Source organism: Anarhichas minor, unplaced genomic scaffold (genome assembly GCF_050575085.1).
Source record: "Anarhichas minor isolate MPS153535 unplaced genomic scaffold, ASM5057508v1 ptg000033l, whole genome shotgun sequence".
NCBI classification, from domain to species: domain Eukaryota; kingdom Metazoa; phylum Chordata; class Actinopteri; order Perciformes; family Anarhichadidae; genus Anarhichas; species Anarhichas minor.
The window spans coordinates 13,892,152-13,904,518 of record NW_027466479.1 but is presented as its reverse complement, the minus strand read 5'-3'; the positions used below and the strand labels follow the sequence as shown (position 1 = coordinate 13,904,518).

The 12,367-nt window shown below is 39.8% G+C and overlaps 3 protein-coding genes across 3 annotated transcripts in view; 2 read left to right on the top strand and 1 right to left on the bottom strand.

The window, feature by feature from the left end:
• LOC142965140 (uncharacterized) overlaps positions 1 to 12,367 on the top strand; it is a 282,605-nt gene that overhangs the window by 55,553 nt on the left and 214,685 nt on the right. The window lies entirely within an intron of this gene.
• Positions 81 to 5,554, bottom strand: snrnp40 (small nuclear ribonucleoprotein 40 (U5)). The gene is made up of 10 exons (XM_076105656.1): positions 5,328 to 5,554; positions 4,297 to 4,426; positions 4,101 to 4,194; positions 3,624 to 3,789; positions 3,255 to 3,377; positions 2,133 to 2,253; positions 1,944 to 2,026; positions 1,415 to 1,476; positions 645 to 748; positions 81 to 381 (listed from the first exon to the last, which is right to left on the bottom strand). Exons 1-10 carry the CDS (start codon positions 5,436 to 5,438, stop codon positions 332 to 334), a joined length of 1,044 nt encoding a protein of 347 aa, XP_075961771.1. The 5' UTR covers positions 5,439 to 5,554; the 3' UTR covers positions 81 to 331.
• Positions 5,558 to 9,808, top strand: zcchc17 (zinc finger, CCHC domain containing 17). The gene is made up of 7 exons (XM_076105657.1): positions 5,558 to 5,691; positions 6,428 to 6,606; positions 7,802 to 7,902; positions 8,007 to 8,098; positions 8,178 to 8,278; positions 8,403 to 8,551; positions 8,921 to 9,808. Exons 2-7 carry the CDS (start codon positions 6,468 to 6,470, stop codon positions 9,083 to 9,085), a joined length of 747 nt encoding a protein of 248 aa, XP_075961772.1. The 5' UTR covers positions 5,558 to 5,691; positions 6,428 to 6,467; the 3' UTR covers positions 9,086 to 9,808.

Sequence of the window (12,367 nt, the reverse complement as noted above, 5' to 3'; positions counted from 1 at the left end):
TAAAACCAGCAGCAAGTTGCACGTAAAACTACTATGAACACAGGAACCACTCACAATGACAAATGAATCTCACAAACTCATTTTAAAGAATAAATCGAGTTTATTAAAAAGAAACAAATCAAAATTTAAAAAAAACAAGTCACGGTGGAGCTGGTTGTGACTGATAATAAACTTCAAACACACGTCCTGAGGTTGTTCTGCGACGAGCTGAAGCTCATGAAATTACAGAGACTCCTAACCCGCCGACAAACACCACCCATCCACTTCTAAGGCAGGACACACACACGCTCGCGCACACACACACACACACACACGCTCACACACAAACACACTACTGAATTTCTCCCATGTATAGCCTTTTGTCACTGGCGGCAGACAGTACTGTGTAGAGGGACAAAGAGAAAAGGAATATTGTTAGTCATGTTGTGTAACTACTTTAAGCCTCAGGTGAACTAACCAGTGAAGTCAAATGAACACATAGAAAATAAAGAGTGTCGGGTGGCAAAACCACATGATTTATTGTTAATATTATTTAAATGATCTTCCCTCCAGATACCTCGTCTCCCTAGTCAAGATAACGGCATCAAGTCTTCGTGTATCTCTATTCTATTCTAACCGGAGACTAAAGCTGTAGTTTGGCTCACCTATAGGCTCCTCTGGGTGGAAGGCCACTTCATTGACGGAGCCGGCGTGGCCCGGCAGCTTGTAGAGGATTCTACGTGATGTGGTGTCCCAGATGTACACAAATCTATGAACACAGACAAGCAAACAGCTGGAATGACTCCTGATGCGAGACAGGGCAAAGTGGAGACGTACGAGACTAAAGGATTACTGGATGTTTGTGACAAGACATTGGGTGCGGTGTATTATATGTTATAGTTATGCTGTTGTTGGTGGATTAATATAAGCTGAAAGGGGTCAATTTCATAGAGAACCTTACTTCTATCGTGCAACTTAAAGATGATACGTATCTAGTAGATGAACCTTTGTAATAATGTACTTATTATATTAAAAGTATTACAAGTCTGGACACAGACTAGGTGGGTTTAATACATGTTTATGTCTTTTTTTTAGGTTCAAAAGAAGCACAACCTCTTGAAATGCATATAGAGTCAAATAATTAGGTTATGATGTATATCTATACATGATCTATGTGTGTATACGAATACTTATATTGCAGTTTGTTTATAGTTGTTCATTGTTGGTATGTGTGTATATTTAAGTATGACATTTTTAAGACCAGAAACATTCTATACATTCTTTCTATACACAACTGTGTTTATATTTTATTTTTCATAAAACGAGAAGCCATAAAAGACAATAGAATGTTAAAATAAAATATGTGGGACTTTAGTCAAGGACTTTATCTCTTCTCTCAATAAAAGTATAAAGATGAAACATTTTTGTCTCTCACCTGTCAGCTGAGCCGGCAGCTATCTTACTGCCGTCAGTAGACCAGGAGCACCTCAGCAGATTCTGACAGACAGGAACAGATGTTAGCAACATGACACAACCGTTCTACACGTGAGCTGCTGTCACAGTAATAAGATGCACTTTTCTTTATTCCAATGGACAGCAGAGAGTGATGGGAGAGGCAGGAGAGGATGATGGGAGATGTCAAGCAACAGTGGTCGACAACGTGCGTAAACTTCACCAGCAGGACTGCAGCTGGTGGTCACTTAAGCATAGACTGTATCAGTTCACAGGATTACCGTTTATTGCAAGTGAGAAAGTGACCTGTTTGGATGCCTTTTTAGGAAAAGAGATTTTTTTGAAAATGACGGTGGCAAACTCTGCTAGGAGGTGAAAACCATATGCCCCTTTCAGTATTTCCCCAAATGTATATAATCCCTCATCCTTGATGGTTTTAACAGTGGAGAGATGTATCAGTGCTGTAAATTCAAGTAGATTACATACTGGCATCAGAGAGTTATTTATGTTACCTTCTCAAAGTTGTGAACGTTGCCCTGGAAAATCTTCACGCATCTCTCCTTGGGTGCAAATGGTCGGACATCCCAAATACGCACTACACAGAGACAAAGACAAATAAAGGATTCAGCCAGGGACGCTTCAGTGTTGTGAGCTGAGAGAAGGCATTTCTTAGACTGTAAATGTACACACAAACATCCTACCTGTGTTGTCCATGGAGTTTGAGAGAAGGTATGATCCCTCAGAGCTCAGGCTGAGTCCAGTTACTGAGTCACCATGGCCGTGCATATTGTAGATCAGCTTGTTCTGCCTCAGGTCCCACACCTGCACAACACAAAACAAAAAGCAGCTGTTGAGGTTTATACAACAGGACATACAGTATGTATGCTTATATGTAGAGAACAAAGTGTAGAAACCAGTTGTCATGATTGAGGTCTATTCGCAACCCTTTGAGGAAAAAAGGTTCTTACAGCACATGAACACACACAACACAATAACTATAAAATCACACCGGAGCCTGCTGCAGGATTTTGAGGTAACAGATTGAGTAATGAAACACAAAAGTAATTCTCGCCTTCAATAGACGTGTGAGCATTGAGCAATCCTTGGTTCCTGCTGTTATCACAGTGGTTTATATCCAGAGCCACTCTTGTAATCTGTGACAAAAGCTATCGGCACAGTTGAACCGTTTGTAATGATCTAATTTTTAATCTTCTGTGAAATAGCCTCTATGGTCATAAATGTGGTACTTTGTGTATGTGCGTCAGCTATACCCAGAAATAGCTCCTGATACATTCCCATCTGAGCCACAGATATTTAAGTCTGCCCGTGGATGAAGAGGAAAAGCTTTGTAAATTCTTGCACCATGCAATCTTGGAAATCTGTTGACGTGTCTACAACCAAATGCATTTCCATGACTTCTTCACAGTGGATAGAAGGCTTTCCATGATGATCATTTTCCAGGTGAACTGGACGATAAAATAAAAAAATGTTGAGATACCAGCAATAGAAATCACTGAACAACCCAATTTTGCCATTCTGTAAAAGCTTTCACTCAACCCTTTCAAAAAATGTTGCAAATAAATGACTATTGTCAATGTTTTGTTAGAGATAAGCGTATGAGATTAGAGTGATGTTGATTTTGGGTTATCCTGCTTTTCCTAATTTTGCCTACATCCATATGCGTTGATGTCTTAACAGCTAATTTGAATCTCTCAAATCTGATGAGGATATATTTTTAATCATTCTGAGTGAAAACTATCTTCCAGGACGTTATCATTTTCAGTGTAATCCCCGGGTTTTCTGTGTATGCTGGAGCCCAGTACCTTGATGTCGTTGTCGATGCCTCCTGACAGGATCTGGTCACTGGTGTCATTGAATGTGGCGGCTAGCACCTGGTAGGTGTTCTGGAAGGTGTGGATCGCCCCTTTCTTACGAATATCCCACAGCTACAACAGTGACAAACGCATATAGAAAGATAAACAGGAGCGCGATCAGACCAACAACTCAGCAGTATTTGAGAAATATTATATGTATATAACGACAATTATCATTTTCTAGAGTAGTCTATTATTCAGACCAGTGAGTGAGCTAAATCTCAAAAATATTTTAAGTCAATTAACTAGGGCCAAAATTCTAATTAAATATCTACACGGACCAGTTTATTTACACTTATTTGCAGCTGGAAATCTCACCTTGACCGTCCCGTCATCGCTGCCGGTGCAGACGAGCTGGGGCCCTCGGCGAGCCGGGTAGCAGGTGTTAACGAAGGAGGTGTGGCCCTTCAGACGCTTGATCCTCTCGCCTGTCTCACTGTCCCACACACCTACAGTCTTGTCTGTGCTCGCCGAAAACAGCATGCTGAAATACACGGCAGAAAAACACAGTTGGTCGATCCATTATACACACATTCATCAACCTGCACGATTAACACGTGAATTAAGAAGCAAAGAAGAAAACTATATCACATTATAGGTGTTCAAGACAGTATGAACTAAACAACGTCAAATTGATATCCAAAAAATTTAACCATACCTCCTCAGACTCAATTTTTCCTGTTACTTATTCACCCACAATGTCTCAAGTTTATGCTATAAATGTTGTTAACAAAGCTTATTATTTTGCGTAACGTTTTGTGTATCAGGGTAACCCTATGACATGTTTCTTCATACCTTCCATCTGTGTTGTAGTGGAGCTCCATCACTGCTCCACTGTGGCCCTTCAGAGTGGCATAGTTGTCACAATCCCCATATACATTCCACATCACTGCAGCAAAGAGACAGTGCACAGGTTATCCACAGTAAGTATGAATGCATTTTACAAAGTTTGTGTGAACCGCGTGATTGGCTTTCATTTATATTCTCTTACATATGAGCCTGTCAAATCCTGAGGAGGCCAGCGTGGCTCCGTTGGGGTGAAACTTGCAGCAGTAGACCTCGCCCTCGTGGCCCGACATCAGCATAATGGGAGCCTGCAGGCTGGAGCTCCGTGGGGGACCCTGTGGTAGACACATTGAGGGTCAAATACAGTGGCTGTCTGACTCTGAGGTTAGGGCTGGATGAATTGATATACAGTCAGCTGTGGAAGCATAACAAGAAGTACTTCTTACAGCATAAGAGCCTAATGGTATAAGGGTATCAGCATTTGTGAATCAATAAGTTACAATACAGAAATACCAGCTATGTCTGAGATTATTCAGAAACAGTATCATCTTTTTGTTTAGCTCTTAAATATGAATAACAGCCACAAAGATAGTTATTCATAATATCTAATTAGGTAACTTGTCCAGTTGATGTTTATCTTAGTGGACTGCACGATAATAAGAGGGTAAACAGGGGAAACTGGCATTTTAAAGAATTGCAGATGTCTGACATGGTGCTTAGTGTGAATGTGTCACGTAAAAGCTGAAGCCACAGCCTCCAAATAACCAAAACATCTCATCAAAACCTCTCCAAAGTAAGTTTAACAAAAATGAACCCCATAACCTTTAAAAATGTAGGATTTATTGCAAGAGTATTATATTAGTCTGAATTAGTTTTAGCTAGGTGTAACGCTAGCTAATAAAGTGAAGTTTACATTTTGTGTCACAAAATCTATTTCTATTTTATGATATGCATTGATATCTAAATACTTAAGACCTCCCTAGTCCTAGCTAAACATGGTTGAATGTTAAAAATACAGTATTTCCTGCGTTTTAAGTTAAATATAACGTTAAGCTAGCAACACAGTCCCGTATGTGCACCTTAAAACAATGTCCCCCAGTTAATTAGTGCACTGAAGAACGTGTTGGGTAAATGTGTGGTAATGAATGGCGGTCTATGTGTTTTAACAGCATCCAACAAGTTGCTACTCTACGTATCTAGTCTCCAGGTTATAGTAACTATAGCTACTCTACGTACCATGGCCACGAGTTGTTGAGACTGAGCCGCCGCCACCAGCTCCGTACGGGGCCGCTTCACGGCGGTAGGAACCACCGCCGTGTCCGCCACTCTCTTCTTAGGTTCAATCATTCTGATTTAGTCTACAAGAGTCAGAAAAAAATGACTTTAATGGTAGAATTTATTTTAAAAAATGAAGATAGACGTCTTTCATGGACGGAAGTCGAGCAATGGCGTACATACGAAGAGCATAAAACTACTTCCGGTGGCTACGAGGCGTGTGATTGGTCGAGGCCTGCACCAGCTGCTCTGATTGGTCTACATGACTTGTTGTTGAACTAACTGCACCGGATGTAAAAGTAAACCAGCGCTGCTAATACGAAAGGTGACACACTATTTTATTTTTTATATTAATATTTGATCGCGCTACATTTATACTTAACGTATGGATCAGACATACTGTTGGCGTGTGTGTTTGTTCGGTTAACCAGGTTAGCGAGCTCAAGACGATGCTTAAATCTAACGTTAGCTAATTTAGCTTAGCCGGCTAACGTTAGCCCAGAATGCTACTATTCAAACTAACGCTGCTCTGTTGCAGCATATGTAAAGTGAAGTTAGCCGACAAAAGTTTTTACCTAAGGTTCCGTTGCACACATTTGAACTCTCTGAATCTTATACTACTCAACTATATTGTATCCCTGAGAGAACTGAATAGCGAGTAGGCGATGAAAATAGCGTTTCTCTGGAAGAGAGGGGACGTTTAAAGTCTCTAATGCAGCATTACACATTTCAAAGAGGGATTTCATTGTGTTAACCACTGAACACGTTTAACTATTCTTTGTATTGTTGAGACTACTCTAAAATATCTACCCAGTTATCTTCATTTAAACAAATGCATTTACTTAGTTACACAACAAAAACAAACTACTCAAAAGGCAATTAATAGACAAAATGCAACAAAAATTTAGCTTTGAGAAATTGTTATGTTGTTTTTTCTTTTCTTTTTTAGCATTTGGGTTCTGGTAACTATCAAGAGTAAATCATAATGATTAAAAAAACAAAAAGAAGGTTCTCTTTTATTTTTATGCTACTACAAATGATAAAATATGTCAATCTTCTAGGTCCACTCATTGATACCTGTGGTGCACTTCCGCTGAGACTATGTCGGACAGTGATGGACATGCTCAAGAGCCGTCCGGACTGGATGGTCTACCACCAATGCACAGCATTGCCAAGGGAGAGGTGGTCTCTGTTCAGACCTACGGAGCCTTCGTCAGACTGCCGGGCTACAAGAAAGAAGGTAGGAAAAAAGTGAATCTATTTCTAAAGAACATTTACAAAGATCACAGGGAAAGTCAAACGAATCACAATAATATGAATAAATAGTGCTGTCAAAGAAGGAAACACCACAGAATACAGAAAAGTAAGTAGCAGAGAGACAACACGATAAGAACTAGAAAGTCACAATCTACAGTTACTCACACAATTATAATAAAACATAAAACGGGAACATGCAGTGGCAGAAAGATGCTAAGTCAACACCTGCATCCACTGCCAGTTGAAACCACTGCGTCAGAGATGGGACTTTGGCCAGAGCCAAAAGCAAATGCAGACTTAGTGCAAATAATGCAGGAACCGTAGTGCGTAGTGTCAGTGTATGACTGTGCTGTCTCAGCGAGGTTTAGGAGAAGAGACCGCCCGGCATCTCCTCTACATCATGCAACTAGTGCAGGATTTCAACATTACAACAGAATTCCTTCTCTGTTTGCAAGATGAGGTTTGGGTGATTATCAGTTCTGCAAAGTATCCAGCATCCTGCAATCTGTGAGCATGACACAGCACATACCAAATATACAGTGCAAGTCCATATTTTTGATATGTTGACTTATTTTTTATACGTCAGCACAGTCACCCAGTTTGAGTTTTGTGACTTCCTAATACAAGTTGTGCAGGAATGGTTTGTGGTAGAAGAAGTGGAACAGGTTGATGACGTGGGATGTCATCTGTATGGTCTATATTTACACCTGGGTTACTTTTTGGATAATGATTTTTCGTGGCACAATTGTCCTTGACCTGCAAGTCAACCTGAAGAACAGCTGCTCATTTTCACCACTGGAGGGCGAACTGAGCAAAGTTTACCGGGTTTGAAATCAGCATCTGAGCCATGGTGTTCATAATCAGAGAGAATTATCTCTTTTTTCTCTTCTTTTGTTGTTTAATGTTACAAAGACAGATTTTAGATGAAAATGATTTATTTAATATAAGTTAGAACCGTGATAGGAGTTCAGAATGCTTTGTTTGTTTGTCTTAAAGATTTCTAATGGTCCGAAAACAAAATGTTTGAGTCTTGATGGCATTAAGGCATACAGCATATTTCATCATTAGCAAAATAAATACTTATTTGCCTGTCTTAATCCTTTGAAAGCTATTTCTGTTGAGCATTTTATGTGTTTTTTTTAAGATTGATATTTACATTTTTTCCCTTACACATACAGGCCTGGTGCACGTGAGTGAGATGTCATCATCACGCATTGAGAGTGCCTCAGAAGTTGTCGATATGGGGGAACAGGTGTGGATTAAAGTCATTGGGAGAGAGGTAACAACACACACACACACACACACACACACACACACACACTCACACCAAGCTGTGTCAGTGAAGTGAGCAGGATGACTGCAGCTCTGTTTCCTGTCTCTCAGATGCGAGATGACAAGGTCAAGCTGTCCTTCTCAATGAAAGCTGTCAATCAGGGAACTGGGCAGGACTTGGACCCAAACAATGTCATGGGAGAGTAAGTGCTTATGGATTTATTTTTGTTATATATACTCTGTGTGTGTGTGTGTGTGATTATTTTCTGTGTGTGATTGCAGGCAGGATGCGAGGCGACGTAGGCAATTTAGAGATCACACAGGCAACAGGATCACACTGGAGGCCGTCCTCAACACAACGTGCTCAAAGTGCGGCTGCAAGGGTACGACAACACCACGAACGAAACAAAAGTCATATCTCAAAACAACAAAATACACAGAGACTGCATTTGTTTCCTACACATTTCTACTGGGAAATTAGCTTGAAATCCCTTTCACTCTTTTCAGGTCACTTTACAAAGGACTGTTTCTCTGCTCCGGGCTTGCAGTACGCTCTGTTACCTGATGAGAGCGCTGAAGAGCCACGGCAGCAACAGCAGCAGACAACTTCAGTTGCACCACAGCAAGAGTCAGCTAAAAAGAAGAAGAAAAAGAAGGTCAATATGTGACAGTTAATGTCTCGCATGGCTATCACTTCCCTTTTTTTTCTCCAGTCTGTTCTTGTGTCTCTCGGCTGAGTCATCTGATGTAAAAGCCATGTCTCTTCATGGTAATGAGTCATCTGATGTAAAAGCCACGTCTCTTCATGGTAATGCATGTCTGTGGTTGCTTACACCGTGAGATACAAGGCGGCTTCATGAGAACTGTCGAAAGAATCCAGTATGATTTGTGCTGATATCATGAAAAATAATTGTTTAGTGATGTTTTTTGAGGTATAAAAACTGTACTCTGCTTCCTATACATTTCTGCATTGTCAAGTTCCTTTTTACTGCCACACAAATGTTCGTCTCGTGTGTTTCCTGCAGGAGAAGAAAATGAAGAAGAAGAGGGAGAGGAAGGAGTCGGAGAGCGGCAGCAGCAGCAGCGGCGAATGCAAAACCAAGAAGAGGCGCCACGAGCACACTCACGACAAAGAGGACAAGAAGAAGAAGAAACATAAGAAACACAGATCACACAAACACAGCAGCTGAGCCACACAACTCAAACACACATCTTAAGTCACACAAACTGCAGCTATCAGACAGACGCAAGGGGGGGGAAGTGAGTAACAACAGACGGAGTGACAGACTTCCAGCTGTGAATCCTTTAATAATCTCTCCCAACGACAGCTCATTATAGAAACCTTCATTCATTTTGAAGGTTTTCCCTCACTGTCTCGTTATGTTATTGGAAGCACATTCAGACTTCCTGTCAAGTTTAAAGAATTAAAATATGTCAAGATGGAAAGTGCTGCTAACACAAAAATCAGGTGACAAGCCCCACTTGTCCTAAAGTAACCTCCGACTCCCCCTCAGGGAAGAGTTCACACATCATATGTAACCGTTAGGGCAACATGTGGATACCCCTCCTGTAATCCAGATATTGTTTACAGCTATCAGGTTTCATCAAGCATTCATTAAGAAGACAATAAAGCTGAATCTTGGGGGGGGGTCTAACATGAAAATCCTTCCAATAAGCCACAGAGAGAAAGCTACACACACACACATAGGAAGTAGTAGAGACAAACAGGACGTGTAATGCAGCACAAGTGAGCATGACGGGAAGCTCATGCTGTGATGATATCCTGGGGTTGTCTGCCGCTTATTGTGTGTGTGTTTGTGTATCTTTGCCTCCAGGACATTACACACAACCCTCCTTCCTGCATGTCAACTGTTAACTCCATTAAAGGTGTTTTTTATTTGTGAACATAAAAAGTCTCTTGATGTCTTTGTTCTTGGACCTTGAACTCGTAATGTTGCAGTTAGAGCAAGTCCACGGGGGAACAAAACACACACAGTCACACACAAACATCAGACATTCTCATGTTGGGTCTGGTCCACCCTGGGGTCATACCACGGTAACGTGTGCCAGAATAGGACTGAGCTGAGGTAACTACAACAGGTCATGTCCCATAAGGTCAAAGTAGCAAAAATAAGCTTTTATTCCTTTCAAAGGATTATCCCCCCCGTCAAGTAAGACAAGATAAAGTGAAGCTGATGAGCAGCATCTTGTTTCTTTTGTGCTGTTTTGACCTCAGAGCTCCCACTTGTAGGATTGTGGAGAGATTGTTTCCAGCTGCAGTGACGTGTGACATGTTGCTACTACTTTCTCTTGGCAGCGACTACAGTTCGTCGGTTAGTGTCCAGACTTTTTCTTGTTTGTAGACAAACAGGCTTTATTAAGGCAAGTTACACATTTAATATGATACCGAGCTCGCACAACCAGAATTGCGAGCTTGCGTTGAACATAATTTGGATACAACTGCAACAGTCAGTCAACACGAAAAGTTAAAAAGTAGAATCTACTGAACATATTTGTTCAACTTGTGTTACAATCTTTGATTTGGGGGATGTGGGGGGGTCCTTTCACCATCCTTGAATTATGACACATTTCTGCTTCGATAAGGGAATAACTCATTTATCTTGTTAATCTTTGTACATTATGGCGTATTTGGAAATGAAAACATAGACGAGAGAATTGTCAACCTGGTTTATAAAATCACGACTTTTTAAATTGATTAAACTACGTAATGTATGGTTGGTGATTTCAATGTTTTACTTCCTCAGCGAATTATACCTTCAATTCATTGCCACCTAAATTTATTCATTTGTTAAATGTATAACACATAACGGGAAGAAGCTCGGCTAAAAACTCAGGACAACCATTTTTTTGAAGTTTTAAGTCACTCTACTCGCTGAACCAGCAGCCGGAGAAGCAATAACCATAACTTGTGTGTTACCTTTGTTGTTTTGTGATCAAAAATTGTGCTCCAGGTCATATCAATGCTGCTAATTCCTAAGCTTTGCGTGCAAAAACCCAGTCTATGTCTCCATTTAGTGGATGAAACGCGTTACATCAATTATACCTGCATTGAGCTGGAACACACTCCAAAGGAGTCCCATAGACCAGGCATAGGGATGCGTAGAGGTCTGATTTTTTTAAATGAAGCTGAAAAAAATACATTTAGATGGAATTGATATTTATAGTGACATTAAAATGATATTAAATATATTTTACAGTTACCTGACAACATTTCAAATGGCACAGACTGTAACCAAACGTACCCAAATGGCCAATTTGAAGATTCTGCCTTAAAATGCCTCTACTAAAACCTCTCCAACTTTGCTCTGGTTCCCTTTAGTAGCATCAGTCCGTGCACAGGTTATGTGCAGATGTTGTGATATGGTTTGCCAAAGGTTTTGGGCTGCAACTGCCTCATTAAAAACGGATATTCACTCTAAAAGTGTGCTGTTTTAAATTAAATATTTAATTTATTCTGTGTTTCATCTTCATTTGCATAATAACATATATATATATATATATATACTGATGCTTACACAGCTGCAGACATCTCACAAATGTTACCTTTCTTATGAGACCAGGATTATTCAAATAGACCTTGTAGTTGCAGAGATATTCTCAATTGGTTTTGGGTGGTGAGCCAGAGGCCTAGGGGCTCTCAGGGGTTGGGAGGTTAATGGAGTTTGACAAAAAACAAGACACTCTTCAGTCCTTCTATAGCAGCTCTGTGAGGCTCTGCTAAATGCTAATAGTAGCATATGCCAATATGTTGAAGTTTACCCTGTCCACCATGTAAACATGCTAACATTTTCTAATTTCCCACCATCCTGGTTTATATGTCAAATAGAATTGTTTGAATATTTAAGAAACCAAACCCACAATCTTTTTCAGATTCAGATAAAAATGTCTTCTCTAGATGATCTTCGGTGCGTCCTGAACACTATCGTTCATTCTAGACAACACTGCAAAGTAATAATGGAATTACTTTGAAATAGGACCAAAATAGGACACTAAATCTTGTTTGTTTGTGTGTTTTATTTACTGATATGTACATTTTTATTTCATAATTCATTTGACTAATAATTTAATCATTTTTTTGTTTAAATATCTTTTGAATTCAACAACAGAACATATTTTAATTAAAAATAATTGAATCTGCTAAATCAATTGAGCAGCTCATTACTATTTTTCTTATTGTGACAAATACGTCACATTGATTTTTCTGAGACTATTATAAGTTTAAAAGCCTATATTTTATAACGTTTTAGACATAAATGAGTTTGATAAACATGGTCAGAACAGTTTAGATGTGATGTAATACATGTTATCAACGCATTATAATTGTTAAATGTGTGACTTAAACTTACCTTTAGCAACAAAAACAAGCTTTATGAAATTAGCTAGTTCAGTCAAATGTGCTGACCAGCCAGGCAGCCATTTTGGAAGTGATGTCATTGGTACACACATTAACT